Source organism: Biomphalaria glabrata, chromosome 9 (assembly GCF_947242115.1).
Source record: "Biomphalaria glabrata chromosome 9, xgBioGlab47.1, whole genome shotgun sequence".
In the NCBI taxonomy this organism is placed as follows: Eukaryota; Metazoa; Mollusca; class Gastropoda; family Planorbidae; genus Biomphalaria; species Biomphalaria glabrata.
In genome coordinates this window covers 46,677,075-46,696,747 of record NC_074719.1, presented here as the reverse complement: position 1 = coordinate 46,696,747, position 19,673 = coordinate 46,677,075, and the positions used below count along the sequence as shown (strand labels likewise).

Here is a 19,673-nt window from a genome sequence, read left to right as displayed (position 1 = left end):
AGACGAGTAGTCCTACATCTGCGATGAACTGCACAGTGGTGCCCAGATCTGGCAACTCTCCATATAATTTTTGTTCAATTAGGGAGGTTTGAGGGGGGCCAGTGTCTTATTTGGGCCTCTCAATACAGTACGCCATTTTAAAGAACATGGTCGCCATTCTCTGGTGATGCTCCACAAGGCCAAAAATTACTAGTCCCTATTTTTAGATTCCGGATGTACTAGATTACCCTTCTATTATGGAGTGTGTGACTATATGTGCTTGTTTCTGTTGTAATTATGGTGAAAACTTAGCTGAATAGTTTCTGATGTAACCATGACGAAGTATGTCGTAATTGAGGTGAAGAGGTGTCAAAGATGAAGTAGGGAGAACAATCTGGAGACGATTGACAAAAATGACGTGAAGATTTTAGATTGACATTGCTCAGGGTAAATATTTCTCTTGTGTTTCTACATACACCAATAGTGAAACTGAAAGCTGTGTACCAGTATATGATGTTAAATTTTTTTTTGGTTAGTTCAAATAGAAGTTTAAGTTTTATTCAAGTTCTGAATTAAGAATGTCATGCCTGTGATGGATGTTTAATTCTGTCCTGAAGTCAACTGTAGATGATTGTTAGATTTCAATCAAGGGTTAGGGTTAGTTAGAGACGCACCATAAAAGACTTATATTGAACGGGACTAGTGACGCTTGGGATATTTTGGGTTAGAGACTGGAAAATCAGTTAGCAATAGGATTCTCTTGTAAAGTCTTTTATGGTGCGTCTCTAACTAACTAATAATATAAACTAGGTGCCTAACATGCCTACAACGGCTTAATTGTTCTAGCTGTTTGGAGCGACTATCCAACGACCGAGTATCAACACCTTTTTTTTTTTTTTTTTTTTTTTTTTTTAAATCATCAAAGTTCGCTATTAGTCTTCATATAGTCAACAGTCCAATTATATTAGTGAAAACAAAAATGACCAAAGAACTGACTGGAATGTCTATCACGAACCTTCTCACAAGAAGAAAAACGAATATTGGGAAGAAAAAATAGAAAATGTAAAATGAAGACAAATAGATAAATCACTTTGACATATATATACAGATTGTAAAATACAGACAAAGGAATCTCGATTCTTTATGTCGGAGCAAGGAACAGAAAGGCGTCCTCTACCTTCAGAATGTGTCCTCGGAGTTTCTGTGGGTTAGTGACAGACATAATACTTGGTCATGGTATTGACACAGTACACTACTGCAAACAAGGCCGGCTCTGATAGCCCAGGCAGCCCTGTGTATCTTTGGAGATGGGGTGGGGGAGAATGATGGTCGTCTGATCAGAGGAGGACACAAATAATAAATGATGTTGATAGACAGATGAGAAGTAAACACAGAACAAGGGAGGGGGGGATTGAACGAAAGGGGGAATAAAATAGTGGGTGCTAATGTGTGTTTGTCAGTCTGAACGTGCCTAGTGTGAAGAGATGGAACACAACGTACATTTCAGTTTTATGTTTTGTAAATATGTTACAAAACAGGTAATACTTAGTCACTCAAAGGAATTGTTACGGTTTATATTTCTATGTACGATTCTTTGGGTTTTAAATGTTTTACTTTTGTTTTGTTTTTTATTAATAAACAGGAAATAACAGGAAATCTAATTAAGCAATTAAAAATGATAACGAACTCAAACACAAAAAAAAAAAAATAAACGAATAAAAAAACAACAACATTACAACCAAGATGTAAGGATGAACTACCAATACGTAAGAATTCTAATCACGACTAACTATGAGAATAAAAAGTTGAGTAAATTAATAAATGAAACTAAAACCATTTAGTCTTGAGATATTATTAGACACAATAACAACAAAATATTTTTAACGGAAATAAAAAAAAAAAAAAAAAACTTGAAAATTAAAGAAAAATTAGGATATCAGACTTTTCCCAGAGGTCAGTGATAGACGACTTCAAAATCCTCTTCCCTGCAGGTGCCCACGATTTTATATCTTTCAAGAAGGTGCGACGCCATTTTATAGTAGACCAAAAAAAAAAATAGTAATCGCTTAAGTAAATATAGGTCTAAAAAAAAAGGCTAAAATTATAGATAGCAAAATCTCTTTGTCTCTTAAGTCTGTATATCCCTGATGTGTCAATGTCTTAGTATCTCTATGTGCCCCAGCTAACTGACAAGACCATCTAGCCTTTGGTGACCAGTTCACGCAATTGGCGCTCACACCATTGCATTTAACTAGCGTCAAGTTGACTCAAGCTGATCAGTTCATAATTGATGGACCATACCGGAAGAGTGTTTTTGAAAGCACATTAATAAAGCCACATGATTAGTATATAAGGCTGTTCATATCGATCTACCAACCTATCTAGCTAAAGATCTATTTACCTATCAAACTATCGATGTACTTACCTATCTAGCCAAGAATATACCTATCAGGTTATCTATCTACCGACCTATCAGGCTACCTACCTACCTTCTTATCTACCTGCCTACCTACCTATCTATCTATCTATCTATCTATCTATCCAGCTAGTGTGTCAAATCCTATCTTGGTCTTTATTCTTATCATTACACACAGAAAGCGATGGTTTGAAATTAATAAAGGGAAGTAATGACGAGATTCGTTCGTCAAGGGAGAGAACCAATCTAGAAGAAAATGGTCGCAACCTTCCCTGAGTAAATATCTCCCGAGATTTCAAACAAATGCCGGACACGCAGAGATTTCCCTTTCTGTCCGGCATTTCCAGGTAAACACACGAGTTCCGATTCCAGACCTTCCATCCACGTGCCTGTGAAGCCTCCCCCCACCCCCCTTTTTCCCCTACACCACCACCCGGGGCCTGTCAACAGTTGGACTATGCTCACGACTCCAGGACTGTGTCAACACAAGACATTGATTGGTGAATCTGTCCTCGTCTTGTTCATTTCATATTCTGATTTTGTAACCCCCACCCCCCAACACCCCTTTTCCCTAATGTATTTATATGTCCTGCACGGTTAGCTTGGTAAAACATGGGGAAATGGCGGGGTTCCCGGTGTGCTCAGCCTTCGGCCATGTATTCTAGTCCATGCGCCCGAAGTGCCAGACTTATTGGAAATAGCAGTGTTTTATATAGACCTTGACTTGGACCTCATCCAGACAGAGCAGTTTGTGCAATCAGGCTTTAAAAATAATCTCGAATTATACAATGGGATTGTTCCGTATCTATGATCTACTTTAAGCTAAGTCACGTGGTAATTGTCTTGCAAAAAAAAATAAAACAATGGCTATTTCTTCCTTTGATAACATGAAGATCTAAATCTAGTAAAATCTACTAAAACAATCATATGAAATAGTGAGTTATTGTAGCATTTTTTTGTTAATTAAAGATTTATAGATCTAGACCATTTTTACATTCAAATAATAAAATCAACGAGGCCATAAAATGTAAACAACACTACCACGTGACATTGCAGAAGTACTGGGAATAACACGATTATTCGGATAACTATTTTGTGCCCACATTACGTAAAAAAGTTAGTATTTTTATTAGTAGCATCAGTCATCAGTATCAAACTAGTGATGTGCTGCATCCATTGGCCAGATGAGAAATGAGACAAGACTAAGTAACACCGAGTTGATAAAGGAATAAATTCATGAAGGTTTCACTGTGGAGTGGGGGGGGGGATGGTGCTCGTGGCAGTGTTAAACGGGGGGGGGGGGGAGGGGGGAGCATTTAAAAACTAGCCTACCTACCAAGGTGTGGGCGGTGTCCCGACACATAACCAAGAAAACATTTTAGTCTCTAAACACACACACAATTTCACACACACACACGCACTTTTCACACACTTGGTCTCGTGAATTACACTTTAAAAAGCTATTTACGCACGTGCAGTGAGCACCCGAAACGTGCAATGATATTTTTCTCAATTTACTTTTGTTTACAGGAGAGAGGTGGGGGGGGGGGGCAGGGTGGTAGGTGGAGCACTGGATTGTGGGTAGTGAGTGTGTGTGTGTGTTTGTTTTGAGGAGGAGAAATCAAACTGGATGCTCATTTAAATATTTTACAGATCAAATCATTTGTTGATAATTTAAATACTACAAAAAATGAAATCGTTTGTTGATAATTTAGATGCTACAAAAATCAAATCATTTGTTGATAATTTAAATACTACAAAAAATGAAATCGTTTGTTGATAATTTAAATAGTACAAAAAATCAAATCATTTGTTGATAATTTAGATGCTACAAAAATCAAATCATTTGTTGATAATTTATATACTACAAAAAATGAAATCGTTTGTTGATTATTTGAATACTACAAAGATCAAATAAATCATCTGTGAATAATTTTTCTTCTGTTTCGTTCGCATTTCTATGCTGAAGGCTTCAGTTGAATACACTTATATTTGGGATGAAATGAGCTGTGGTGTCCAGATCTGGCAGCTCATACAGGAGTTTCAATTCTATAGGAAAAGGGGGGGGGGGGGGGGAAGAAGTTTGGGACCAGTGTCCAGTCCGGGCCACGAGTATGCAGCTTGGAAGGACATGCTATGGGGATGCTCCATAAGGATAAAAATCTCGCTAGTTCTTATTTTTAACTTTCGAACAAGGTCTGTCAAATTCTGTTGTGTCCGGTTCTGGTCGATAATTTGAATACTGCAACGATCTAATCATGTGCTGATAATTTAAATACAAGAAACATCAATTCATATGATTATCTTTGTTGGCCAATATTATTACTTAAAGCGAATTGTACTCTGAATAAAGCAACATTTGTTCCAAAACAACATTGTCGAAGTTTTTCCGAGTTTATTGAAGTGTAAACAAGATTAAATGTATTTCCTCAATTTCGGTGCAAATACTTTAAAGTCAACTCCCCTTAGTGCCAACTGTACAGACATTGCGTAATGAGTGCAATACATGTCCTTATTATCTTATTATTTTTTTTACATTGAAGTCAGTTTTCTTTTTTTTTTCTCTTTTAATCATTTTTGTTGGTAAAATGTTTATGCCTAAAAATATATAATTGGTTACTGAAAATGTTATTGTACGACCCATGATGTTAGTGTGTGTGTGTTTTGTGAGAGTGTATTTATGTGAGAGAGAGAGAAAGAAAAAGAGAAAGAGAGAGAGAGAGAGATTAAAAGTCGATGTGAGTATCAGTCACTATTCCGCTTTCTCACCATCCACGACACTATGGCTCTTCTATTACGATAACATAGAAATCACAGAGCGCAAATCATTTAAATTATTGAAACAGTGTTTGTATTATGGTTTAGGGTTCAAAGACTAAATGCGTTTCAGGAATTGTCCGTGGGTGGACTTTTGGAAATCTTTTCAGATGAGCATAAATAAAGCATCAATAGTGGCCAGTATCTGATTATTTCTAATTTCAAAACAGGAGAAAGAAAAAAGTGTGTGTGTGTGTGTGTGTGTGGAGAGAGAGAGAAGAGAGAGAGAGAGAGAAAGAGAGAAAAAATTGATTTAGCATGAGAACTAGATCTAGGTCTAGATCTCCAACATCGGTTTTGGAAAGAACTATCGCGTTCTTGAAACGACAATCGCTTTCGAGAATTTTCAACTGTAAGGCTTTATTGATTGAAGAGTTAAATAAATGAATGGTCAGGAAAATTGTGCGCGTCGTCCTCCAAGTCTAGATCTAAAAGCCTATCAAAACTTGGCTTACATTTTTTTTACGTAATTCTAATAAAGATTACATCTAGATTTTAGATATAGAAGTAGGTCTAGGTCTAGACCTTAAAGAGTTTTAAATCAGAAGTCTAGATCTAGATCTACTTCTAGATGTCTATACAATGTAAGTGCCAATAAATGATAATAAAAAATTACAACTTTATAAAGCAGCTCTGGTCTAATGGATAAGGACATTGGGACATTTAGCTGGCGGTGTCAAGGTATGAGTTCGATAGCCGCTAAGCCTTACAAAAATATTTAATATTTATAATTTCTTTATGTATATTTTATTTTAAGTTGTATAACGGAGGTATTGTACATTTAAATATATATTTGGGTTAGGATTTGGTGATTTTTACCATCACAAAAGAAATACAAGAAACCAATAGCAAAAACAAATTTGTACAAATACTCCTTCTTCCCTAGTGCTATTAGAGCATGGAATGGGTTGCCTGAGCTAGCCAGGCAAACCACTGACTTGGCAGAATTTAAGTCATAGGTTAATATGCGTGACTAAATGCATGACGCGTAGGACGTAATCATCTTCTTCTTTTTTTTTTTTTTTTGAAGTAACGTCTGTATTATATAGGGTAGGAAGAAGAAGACAAACAGAAACAAAACCTCTTTGGTTCCTCTTGCAATCAAATCATTAAATAGAAATAATCTGATATAAACTTTGTCCCATGTAAATTATAAGTGAGCCAGGTGTGAATGTACATTTAGTTTTTGTTTTTATATAGTTACAATGTTTTGTTTGGTGTAATGCACAAAATGTAAGATACATTACCTTACGGACAATAAAGATAATATATATATATATGTATATATATATTGAACGTTTTTCTTGATCTAAGATTAAGATATAACAAAAGGTAACAACCACCCCCCCAACCCCCCCCCCCCCAAAAAAAAATATATAACATAGGGAGGATTAAGGTAGCGACTGATCAAAACAAAAAAATAAGAAAGACAGAATGAGTGAGTTAAAAAAACGCATAAGAGTATTATATTTTTATCCAAGCGTAAATCTGAAAACCAATGTTAGTATCAAGTTTATTTCTGTTGTAATTCTTTCCCCTTCTCGTGCTTCCATTTCCCATCTCCCCACGGAAGAGATTTTATTTCTTGCCTGAATGGCGCTAATAAAATAAATAAATAAATAAACATTCGCCCAAGTGACGTGGCCGTTCACACTCCCAACTTCTTAAGATGCTGTCATAATATTTAAAGTACTCTTTCAAATCTCCGCTAATGAGGCGTAGACAAGGGGAAAAATATCCCCGCACATGCATTGTAAAGTCGTTTACCCAGGATAGCCCTGTTTCTGGGGACCGATTGAAAACACATAGCCCCCGGTGGCTATGGAGAAATTCTGAAACGTAAACAGGAGTTGTCCTTTTTTTTTTTTATTCTACAACTTAATCACTGGATTTATATTTGAAAAAAAAAATACAACCCAAAAAATTATCTAGTTATGTGAGTGTAAAGAGAGAAATTACTTCTAAAAAAAACTAACCTAAGGAATATTTTTTGTAATATTAAAAAATAAGTGTTGTTGTTTTTTTTTTCTTACTGGAAGAAGCCATAGTCAGTTGTTTTTAATACTTTTTGTATAAATAACTTTGGCAGCAAAAGTAGACTGGTTAGGCGGTTGAAAAATCTGGCAGCACCTGGAAGCCCACAGTCGTCTGCATAACATTGCCGCAAACTGGGAGTTCCGGTTGGATGATTAGATGGAGAAAACAGACAGAACACCCTCGGTGTTTTTTTGTGTGTGCGGGGAGAGAGCCGACTAAGGCGTTTCTGACAGGGTTGAAGGGGTTCAGGGCTGAAAGAAATCGTGGGACGCTCTTCTAGTTAGCCTTTGACTAGACTGAAATTTCTTCTTGGCTTAAATATTTTTTTTTAAATATAGGCCTAAATATATATTAAATAATTTCTTTTTCTTTCACATTTTTTTTACACCTCTCTTCCTCATTTTTCTCCTTCCTGTTATGGAGTGTTTGTGTGTGTGTGTGTGTATGTTTCTATGGCGACGGTGGGATGATGTTAGAGATTGGTCGGGAATGATGCAACATAGGTGGCAATGTCGTCACTTTATTTTAGTTAGGGGAGACGACTCCAGAACGTGAGACTGAAAGGTTGTGTTATTGTAGTGAGTTAGATTTTGTTTATAAAAAATAATATACTAAAGCCTAATACATTTATTGTATCTTATATTAACTTGGATCTCGCTTCGCCTCTATTATAAATAAAGTTATATTTAGTATTGCTCACAAAGAAGTTACTCAAGTCATTTCAATTTTATCAGTGCTTTAAAAAAAAATAGGTGCTGGTACTCGGTGATGGATTGCGTAACTTTTAACTACTAATAAATTAATAATAAACGTTAAAATAAAAGAAAATGACTATTTTTTCCCCACATTGAAAAGGGTGCCGGTACGCCGTACCGGTGCGTACCGACACAAAAAAAGTCCTGGTTAAGATATATTACGCCTACAACGGTTTAGTTGTCTACCAGCAGTTTGGTGCTACAATGACCGGTAACAACAATCCCTACATTCATGACTATTCCCCCCCCCCCACCTGCTTTTTCGGTCCACACGTCCACTCTTTACAAAAACACACATTCACACACAAAATTATTTTAAAAAAAAAACACCGGAAACCTAGTATTAGTCCCACCCAGAATCTGATTTGGACAAACTTCTGATCACTCACATTTTATGATAAAGTTGTACGCGTATCGATGAAAACCCAGAAAAAAAAACCTCAAAAATGCAATATTTAATTGTTATGTTTGCTTATCCATTTTTTTTCACCTCCACCTATTTCCAACACCTCCCTCACCCATCTCCACCCAACAGTCAGGCACCCTGCGCCACAAGTAATGTGATGGTAGCTGGTACCCTACTGTCCAGATCAATATCTCTTTGTATGAGACAGGACGGTTTAATTACTGACATTATCCTTATGTCAATTTTATACCAAGGGGCCAAGCCTTGATTTTAGTCTGTGACTCAAGATTACAGGGCATACGAGTGTGTCTCCGAGAGTGTGTGTGTGGGAGGGTGTTCTGCAGTCTCTGGGTATGTGTGTGTGTGTGTGTTTAAGAAGATGCGTGTATATAGGTGAGTGTGTTTGAAATTTTTCTTGAATATTGAACGTGCCAAGAGCATTGATACAAATCTGAAATAGTAGTCTGTAGATAATTCAAAAGTCGACTTTTATGTTATGGATAGTCGAATGGTTGATTTCGGGTAGAAAACAGACCAAACAGTGTCAGAGACAGGCAATGTTTGTGTGTGTGTGTGTGTGTGTGTGTGTGTGAATGAAAGATAAGTAAAAAGACTAAAGAAAGAAAGAAAAAAAACAAGAAAAAGAGAAGAAAAAGAGAACGGACAGACTAAGAAAAAAAAAAGAATGATGAAGAAGAAAAAATAGAAAAAAGAAAAAGAATGAAAGAAGAAACGAAAATGAGAAGAAAAGTGTGAGTGAACGAGAGGAAAAGAAAAGAATAGAAGAAGCAAAAGTAAGAAAGATAAAAGAGACAGACAAAAGGACAGACAGGAAGCGAAGAAAATGACGAAACGGTAGAATTTTCAAAAGAATGGAGATAATTATGTGAGAAAACCAATTGTTTCTTGAAAGATTTTTTGTTAAATGTTGAAATGTAAATAAAATCAAATTTAAAATTAGGAATTACATTGTAACAATTAAGTACATTGTTATTTTCATTGAAACTGTTTGACCAATATGAACAAAATTCTTACAAAGAAACTTAGCGAAATGTGTTTCGATACCTGACTAAATTGTTATTTGTATATCTAATCAAAAGTTTTTATTTTGAATCTTTTTCTCTCAGGAGATTTGCTGTCAAGAACTGTGCTCGGTGTCAGATGCCAATATCTGTGAACGAACTGATTATGAGGGCCAAGGACCAGGTGTTCCACCTGACATGTTTCGCCTGCAGCGCCTGCAACAGGACCCTGAAGTCCGGGGAACAGTACGGCGTGAAAGAGGGACTAATCTACTGTCGAATGGACTATGAGCTGATGTTCCAGGGGGAGTTTAGCCTGCCCAGTATGAGCCCCGGCATGGGCCCCCACGGAGCTCACAGCCCCGGCGGTGGAGGCGGGGGCCCGATTCCATTCTATAACGGCGTGGGCGCTGTTCAAAAGGGAAGGCCGCGAAAACGAAAAAGCCCCATGTCAGATCCTGACGGCTGCACGGGCCTGGGTAAGTTTTTTTTTTCTAGTCTCCTTACCCCCTCCCCCCAAACACACACACTTAATGCCAACATTTTGAACCCTCTACAATCTACATCATTAAACGATGACATTTACAAATTATATGCTAGTTGGGGTATACCAATTGACAATACTACAAATAAGCCGGAAGAGAGTTCAAATTATATAGATCTTCATCTAATGATATGCAAAGTGTTGTTTTTTACTATAGTAACCGTAGCTTTTTAAGTTAACACTTGAACCAGAACTAGATAATTGACTGCAGGTCTAGTGGAATCTATGACCCATCATCGAGACAGGAAATCGCACCTGTATTTTCATTGACTTTTATCCTACAAATGTATAAGCAGGGCACTGTCTGCATCAGATGTGAAAAAATATGCAGGTCGCAACTGGGTTTGCGTAGCCATGTGAAGCTCTACAATGATTCCCTAGTATGTATGTATGTATGTATGTATGTATGTATGTATGTATGTATGTATGTATATATATATATATATACAGCATGTGAAACTGAAACGAAAACATTGCCATTATTGTTAAATTATTATTCTAAGGCTGTGAGTCCGAAGATTAGTGAGGAGTTTAGTATTTCACGTGGATTCGCGTTGACTACCGTGACCTACATATTGCCATTATTATTATTATGTATATAAAATGTGTGTAGTATGAAGTGGTTTACGGGAAATCGCATGTTTCTCCATTGCTCCTTATTTGTCAATGCAACTTACAGCCAATAGGAAAACAGAAATTAGAATGTCTCCTTTTTTTTTTCTTCCCCTCTCATGCTCTCTCAACAATACTCTTCCTCTGTCACATATTTTCTCACTCTTTCTCTCTCTCTCTATCACACACACACACACAACTTTTTCTCTTCCCTACTCTCTCGCGCACTCTGCCTTTTCAAGCAGCACTCTGTCGCATTCCACCCCACCCCCCCTCCACACTCCACCACTATCCAGCCTTCCACTTCATCAACATTTCTAAAACTTTCTCCGAATTTTAATCTAATTAACGAAATGATGACAGGCAATCGACCCCCCCCCCCCAATTTTTTTGTATATGAACGTCTTCCCTCTTTTCTCCGCCCCTCCAACCAGCCCCCTTGACACCTCTCACCCGAGACCTGGAATGGGAAAAAAAAAAAAAAGCGCGATTTCGCTTGTCCGGGGAGATGGCCCAACCCCATCCACCCCATCTATGGAGACGTATCGCCAACCCCATTGAGATGTGTTAAAATCGTTTCGCAAATCAATATTTGGAAACGAGGCAAAGCTAATGAGTTTTAATAAAGCCTTCCAGCAAACTCTTAGCGGGACCCCGTAAGCCGCAGATGCTGAAACACAGCGGGGGCCCCCTATCGTGATGCAAGCCCCGGACCTGTCTAGTAGATGGTTAAGTGAAGCAACATCTGATAATCTTTGTAACAAGCTTTCAATGTAACTGCATTGTTACTTGCGTGAGCTCTCGTCACGTGATTATAGTCACATGACATATGCACTGACCTAAACAAGTGTACTTTTACTTGTGTTTTACCAACTTACAAGATATTTTACAAAACTCGCACACATTTAAACACACATCTAAACACACTTAAACACACATCTAAACACACTTAAACACACATCTAAACGCACAAGGCTTGCCCCCCACCCCCCACCCCCAAACAACACTTTGTTTATTCAAAGAGACACATCTGTGAATGTACTTTGATGAGGGGTGCAGAGACTGTTGGCCTTTGTGCTAGCCACGAAATAATGTTGCAGAAGAGATTGATGAAGTCTAATAGGTCCAACGTGCAGACCTAATTGCTTTGGGGGAGACTTTGACTTCATGACTTTCATTCTGGTTCTTATGACCATATAAATTTTATAATACTCATAGACAATTATATATAATGATAGTAGCAATATGGGGTTTAGTTACTTTATATTTATTGTAAATGTGAAGATGGAAATAGTATGTGTCTGTGTCTGTGGGAGGTGCAGTTGAGTGACTGCACGTGGGGTAGTGATGTAGCAAGTACTAGATGAATGTTGGGGGGAGGGGGGTTACTGTGAAGGGGGCGTGTGGCTCACGTGCAATGTGCTGACCTCAAAGCTTGATTACTTTTTGATGATTGACGGCTGACAGGTCCCTGAATCCCGTAATGTCCATTACGACCAGACGACTGGACTCTGTAGTGACTGGACTCTATAGTGTATGGTGAGTAGTTTAAGCTACGATTTGAAGACCAGGTAACTCACGAGTCAACCGAAGCCATAGCTCTATCCACACGACGCTATTCACATGGATCTATCCACATTATTTTTAACAATAAAAATATAAGATATGACGTATCTACCAAAAAAAAACAATGTGTCCACCTATAACCACTTTGTATCTAAATAGAACCACAATATAGGAACATTAGATTACAATGTATTTACAATCTACCACACACGACCACTATGTACATAACTACAACTGATCCTCTAACAAAAAAAAAAAACAAAAAAAGACCTGGTCAGCTATATTAGTGTTACCGTCTGATTGAAATTCATGCGAATTTTGATAACTCGAGTATTATACGCAATGTTAAATGAAGTCAAGACGCATTTCCACAGTTAAAGCAAAGTCCTTGCAAAGTCAGAAAGAGATTGTCTGTTGCTCTATTTACATATTTCAGAAACGTGGATGTGCAGTGGCTGAAAACAAAAAAAAATGTGTATATGCGTTTCATTTTATTAGCATGAGTAAGTTAAGTTTTTAATGCATAAGTAACACTCCACAATCTACAAGAAATGTTGAAAATATCCTAAGGAGACCTGGTAGTTCTATTGGAGCCTGGTAGTTCTATTGGAGCCTGGTAGTTCTATTGGAGCCTGATAGTTCTATTGGAGCCTGGTAGTTCTATTGGAGCCTGATAGTTCTATTGGAGCCTGGTAGTTCTATTGAAGCCTGGTAGTTCTATTGGAGCCTGATAGTTCTATTGGATCCTGATAGTTCTATTGGGGCCTGGTAGTTCTATTGGACCCTGATAGTTCTATTTGAGCTGTTTGATGACAGATAGGGAGACTTTGTCTACTAATACAATAATAACTTAACTAAAACTATTCAAACATAAGTTCTACTTTCAACTCGAAGAGCTCACCAGAACTTAGATCTAATTTTACATTTGGTTTCAACGTAGAATTACTTTTTCGTAAAAGTGCATCTAACAGCTTTCTCTGTAGCGATGGTCTATTTCTGTTTCTAAAGGTCCCTAAAGTGTATTGCTACAAAAGGATGAGATCCACTGGTGTGCATAAATACTTTGAAGATAATTTTCGGAAATTCCCGAAGTCAAGATTAACTGACCACTAGTAAAAGGGATAACTGCTCCGTCCGTATTCGTTTTATTGTCATTTTAACTGTCGGTCACTTAATGGCGGGAGAGCGGTACTATCAGACTGTTAAAGTGGGCGTCCTGTTAAAGTCGACCGCTGGACATACCGGTCAGAGTTAATGCGGGAGGTCGGCTAGGTCTGGCTTTGAGATTGATGTTGCTTTTATTTGTGAGGTTTCGACGAGGTTGCAGTAAATGGCATCGACTTGGGTTTTACAAATTAGGAAGGGAAGTCAATTTAGGGAATGTACATAATACAATCATCAGAATCTAAAACACAATCTATTCAGACTTTATCAAGACACTTGTAGTCATTATTAAAGTACTTTTAAAAATATTTTGCTTGTTTGTATTTAATGTATCAAAAAGTGGGCGTCCATGAAATTTAGTGTCTGTTCTTGGCATGACAAGAACAACGTGACATCAAACTCGGTAAACGTCGGAAAGACTCGGTAGAAGTCGGTAAGACTCGGCAAAAGTCGTAAAGGCTCGGTAAAAGTCGGTAAGACACTCAAAGTGATTAACAAAAAAGTGAAAATGAGGTGTGACAGATATTGGCTATTGTGCTCAACTTAAACCCGATTCAGTAACGGAATCTTACGTGCAAGGCATCACCCCTTTCACTGTTAAAGTGTCATGACTACCCCACACAGGGCCACTCAAGCGCCCTTAATACAGGTTGGAGTGACATGCGTAACGGTACTGTGGGGTGTGGCGCTACCTGAAGTGCCCTTGCAGTAGTCGGACAGGTAGCGGGACGACTGAAGTTAAGACATGGTCATTCTAGGTTAAGTTTGAAGTCTGTCTTTATGGCTGTTCTCACGTGAAGCAGATAGGTACATCACTATGATTGAAAACCACAAAGACCCCTGCAAATACTTCCCTTCCTATAGCTAATTTTGCAAGCATCTTTCTGTAGCTTTCGAAGCTTAGAAGAACTGGCTCAGGATAGGTTAAAGCCTTAAGGACATGACTTTGGCATTGGTTAAGGATAAAATAATATTGTGGAAATTTATTTGGCATTGGCTAGGAATAAAATATAGTCAAAGAGAAAAAAAAGATGATTTGGCATTGGCCAGGGGAAACAATACAGTCAGGGGCGGAGTACGTTTGCTTGGAATATGATACAATGCAGGTAAAAGTGTTGATGTGTGGGAGAGTGTGTGGTGGATCAGATATTGAGTGGGTGCGACATGTGTGGAAGTTAAAGAACGAAAGTAAAGCTGAAAAAAAATTTAAATGGAGGAGTTTAGAAAGAGTAAAAAAAAAAAAAAACTGCCGATAGATGTCAGCACAGAGTGTGGCATGGGAAAAGAAATGGGCCGGGGGGGGGGGGTTGAGGGAGAAGGTGGGGTGGTGATGGTGGACTAGACAGTGAACGTTAGACTTGCTAATTGGCAGGCTCGTTGACAATAGGTGTGTGAGGCCGAGGAGGGGGGGGGGGCGAGTGTGGAGAGATGGACCAGAGGGTCTTGTGAAGAGGATGAGATAGAGAGACACGACGTGATGGAGAGACAGAACGAATGAAGACAGCGGAAGACGTGACTTTTTTTTTTTTTGAAGAGTTGGAGAGAACTTTTTGGTGAAGGAAAGAGTTCTACTGCTAGAGCTGGAAGGACATGAATGAAAAAAAAACATGAAGACACGGGAGAAATAAAAAGTAGCGCGGTAGAAGAAATGAAACAATACTCAGTGAAACGTGAAGATACTAAAACGTGAAGATACTATCACTTGAAGATACTAAAATCCTGAAGATACTATAACTTGAAGATACTAAAACTTGAAGATACTCAAACTTGAAGATACTCAAACTTAAAGATGCTCAAACATGAAGATAGAAGATACTAATGCAGTTTTCAAACTTTAAGATACTAAAATGTTAAGATACTATAACTTGAAGATACTATAACTTGAAGATACTCAAACTTAAAGATACTCAAACATGAAGATAGAAGATACTAATGCAGTTTTCAAACTTTAAGATACTAAAATGTTAAGATACTATAACTTGAAGATACTATAACTTGAAGATACTCAAACTTAAAGATACTCAAACATGAAGATAGAAGATACTAATGCAGTTTTCAAACTTTAAGATACTAAAATGTTAAGATACTATAACTTGAAGATACTATAACTTGAAGATACTCAAACTTAAAGATACTCAAACATGAAGATAGAAGATACTAATGCAGTTTTCAAACTTTAAGATACTAAAATGTTAAGATACTATAACTTGAAGATACTATAACTTGAAGATACTAAAACTTGAAGACTCAAACTTAAAGATACTTAAACATAAAGATACTCAAACATGAAGATAGAAGATACTAATGCAGAGGTTTCAAACTTTTCATAAAAATTAAGACTTTTCCACAAGTATGGAACCTTTTTCTTCTACGGCATAGAAACTTGTTTGTTTGTCAAGTGGACGAGTAGCTTGCGTAGGCGCGTGTGTATATATATATATGTATGTATATATGTGTGTGTGTGTGTGAGAGAGAGAGAGAGAGAGAGAGAGAAAGAGAGAGAGAGTTAGATACGACCAATTTAAAATAATTCGAAATAATAATTATTTTTGTTTAAATTTCCCACCACCATAAAATAAAGAGAAGAGAGCTGCGAGAGTTATGGTCAGGTCTTAATGTGACACGTGACACACATGCAAAAAAAAAAAAAAAAAAAAAAAAGCCAAACCAATGACCAAAATGTCTGCAAGTATGTAGCCTCTCTTTACAACAGTACAAAGAAGTCTGGGAGTCTCCAGCGAGAAAGGACCAAAGACTTAAATGAAGATAAGATTTTTTTTTCCACGGTTGTACTTGAATGCCCTTTAAAAACGATTAACTTAGCTATTAGGAATGTTATTAAAACACACACTCACGGACACCAGACACACACACACACACACACACACGCATACATTGAGCTAATTCAGTAAAGAACTCTACTAATACACACACACACTGAGGCTTACTCTGGGGGAAAAAAAAGACAAACATGGAGCAGAGATCACGCATTGGTCATATCATCTGACGCCACACACCGGGGGCAGGTAAAAGGTGGCCTAATAAGTCCTCCTCTTTCCATAACCCCCCCCCCACTTTTCCCCCTGCCTCTTGTTATTTTCCAATCTCTTCCCGTGCATTGAGAGGAGGAGCTATTAGAGAGCTCGGGTAAACATGGGGTGAGTCAGTCACCTGCTGAATACGTCATCAGTCCTGCCGGTGTCACGTGACCAGCACACGTCTTAAACAAATCGGAAAAGGCTCTACTGGAGTAGTGCACAAATCAATTATCAATCAAACACACAATTTACAAATCAATCATCAATCAAAAGAACTATCCATAAATAAATCATCAATCAAACGAACTATCCGCAAATCAATTATCAATCAAACACACAATCCACAAATCAATCATCCGAACTATCCACAAATCAATCACACAAGCCACAAATCAATCCTCAATCAAACGAACTATCCACAAATTAATCAAACAAACAATCCACAAATCAACCCTCAATCAAACGAACTATCCACAAATCATTCGATCAAAAGAACTATCCACAAATCAATTGTCAATCAAATGAACTATCCACAAATCAATCACCAATCAAACGAACAACATATCTATGAATCAAGTCTGTCTTTGCCTATACTTAAAAAATCCCTTAACACACAGGACTGTCGTAAAGAGCCCACCCCCCTTTTATCCACTCCTACAGAGTTGTCGTAAACAGTCAGTCCACTTAGGATCAAACCTCAAAACAAAAACTTTCTTCCCTATTAAACCCTCATACCCCTTGGGCGCCCACCGCTCAAAAACAGCAGCGGCACCACGACCAGCGGCGTCAGCTTTGGCTCAGGTGTCCTGCCCGTTTCTCGGTATTTGCTCCGGAAGAATAAAAAGAAAAAAAAAGACCCGGAGAGAAAGGATTTCCATCTCTCTCTCTCTCTCTTCTATTCACCTTGCTCAATTCACTCCCAGAAAATCAATTCCTTTTCAATTTTGAGCGCTTCCGTTAAGCCGATGGCGGGAGTTGCGTCTCTTGCCAACAGAACGCGGTGATTGTCACCCTTGTTTGTATGCTATCTGCTAAATACCTCGACGACAGACAAACCTTTCCCCATGTTTGGTATTAATCGGGACACTTCAATCAATGGCTGACAAAAATCTCGGTCGGTGGAAACAGATGAAAGGTGTTCGAGTAGGCGATTCATAAAAAAAAAAAGCAAAGAAAAAAAAAATGTATAGATTTAAAAGAGTTGCCTGGATTGGAATAAGCGTCGGTGTGTTGAGTGTAATAGTGTGTGTGTGTTTTCGCCACAATGAAAATGTGTCCTATGTATTCACTTAAATCGTTTCCTTAAGCGAAATGAGGGGGGGGGGGGAGATGATTTCTAGCAAAAGATTAAAATGAAGAAAAGAAATATCTTCATAATATTTTGTTTTGAAAGGGAGACAACACTCCCGAGAATGAATGGTCTTTTAATTCTAATTCCCCTCCTAAACATTGATTATCTCACCTTGTTTGCTCTAAATCTCCTGTATTTGTTGGAATCAGTTTATTTTAACCTGGGATGACCCTGAAGAGGGTAAACATCTTTACAGACAATACATCTCGTAGTCTGCTTGGTCCGTTTGTGAGTTTGTTGGCGAGTTTGTAGATGTGTGTGAGTGGCGTAGGGAGGCGCGGTGCCTGAGCGGTAAAGCCCGATGAGTCTGCCCCACCAGCACTATTTCTTGGTACGCCACTGCGCGTGTGCGACACTTGTGTGTGTTATGCAGGACTAGCAATAAAGAGAATAGGGAAAGAAAATTTTTTTCTAGGACTTCGATATATCTTATTGGTTCGTTCAGAAACTTCTGATTTGTTCTGTGTTTTAATCTGTGGGCCGTGGAAGCACCACACCTGCTCTGACAACAGACCTACTCCATTCCGGCCTTTTCCAGGGCTAGAATCTCTTCCACAGACAGGAACGTCTTCCCATCTACTCCTCTAACTGCATTCTCTTCGTTTCGCAACACACACAATAATTTATTACTTAATAGGGAGACTAGGAGACGCGGTGGCTGAGTGGTAAAGCGCTTGGTTTCCGAACTGGAGGTCCCAAATCCGAATCCTCGTGAAAACTGGGATTTTGTTTACTTTCGGGATCTTTGGGCCTCCTCTGAATCCACCCAGCTCTTATGGGTACCTGACATTAGTTGAGGAAAAGTAAAGGCGGTTGGTCGTTGTGCTGGCCACGCGACACCCTTGTTAACCGTGGACCTCAGAAACATTTAGCTTTACGTCATCTGCTCCATAGATCGTGACGTCTGAAAGGGGAGCTTTTAAATATGTAGACTAATACCAAATTAAAAATTAAAAAAAAAAAAAAGCTGACTAGATCTTGATTCACACTTAGTGACTTGTATTAAAGATAAATATTGAAAGAATATAGCAAACCGGGTTAGGTCAAGTGTTTAAGTCACAACTAGTTTAACTCTATCTCTCCGTAATTATATTCCCTGTTCAGAAAGAATATCCATTTGTACTTCTGATAGGGTTAAATTTCAATAACATTTTTCTTTTAATCAGAAAATGTTATAATTGGTATAGATAAATGCATGCCCTTTTTTATATAACACCAATTAAAGTTTATGAAACAAACAAAAAATTGTTAATTTAATGGGGTCAAATCAACGATGGTATCGTCGATAAGGAGAGAAAGAAATAACATGAAATCTATATTGACGTCACAAAGTTAAAGACATGTCCAGAGACACCTCTCTCTCTCTCTCTCCTCTCTCTAATAGTTCCTCTTTCTATATAACTCTCCTTCAATTCTTTCTTACTGAGCAAGGTGGGTTTTTATTAACCCCTGAATCAAAAAGCGAAAAAAAATCCGTAAAATTAGAAAGAAAAGATGGAGTAAAAGATGCCATCTTTGTTGCCGCGCGTAATAAGTCGCGCACTTCCCGCAGCTCATGTGACCTTTGATCCTGGACGCGGCACCATGTGGGCGTGGTGGACCTCATGCGGTCCACGTCACGAAAAAGTGTGATGATCAAACTTCCAATCAGAGCAAACGAGCAACCGGAACTAGCCTGCCCCTCCATTGAATATCTAAAGCTGACAAATGGTCACAGGAAGGAAGACGATATGATAAAAGACACTGAAGATAATCTACGATCGCATCATGATAATCGAGCCACCCTGGACATGAAAGAAAGAAAGAAAGCTTCTAAAGTTCTTTTAATCACAGATTAACAAGCACAGTTGACGCTCTAGGGGAGGAAACTCCCACAACACATTATTTCAAGTTAAGTTTCTTCCCTTGAAATTTCGTCCAGTTTCCATAAAGAAGCAGCCACCTAGATAGACATCACTTTCTTCTT

The 19,673-nt window shown here is 38.1% G+C and overlaps 1 protein-coding gene across 3 annotated transcripts in view; it reads left to right on the top strand.

The window, feature by feature from the left end:
* Nucleotides 1–19,673, top strand: part of LOC106071803 (LIM/homeobox protein Lhx9-like) — a 102,928-nt gene that overhangs the window by 20,263 nt on the left and 62,992 nt on the right. For all 3 annotated transcript variants that reach the window (XM_056040775.1, XM_013231989.2, XM_056040774.1), the window contains exon 4: nucleotides 9,538–9,911. In XM_056040775.1, coding sequence (XP_055896750.1) covers nucleotides 9,538–9,911 — 374 coding nt within the window. The remainder of the gene's footprint in view (nucleotides 1–9,537; nucleotides 9,912–19,673) is intronic.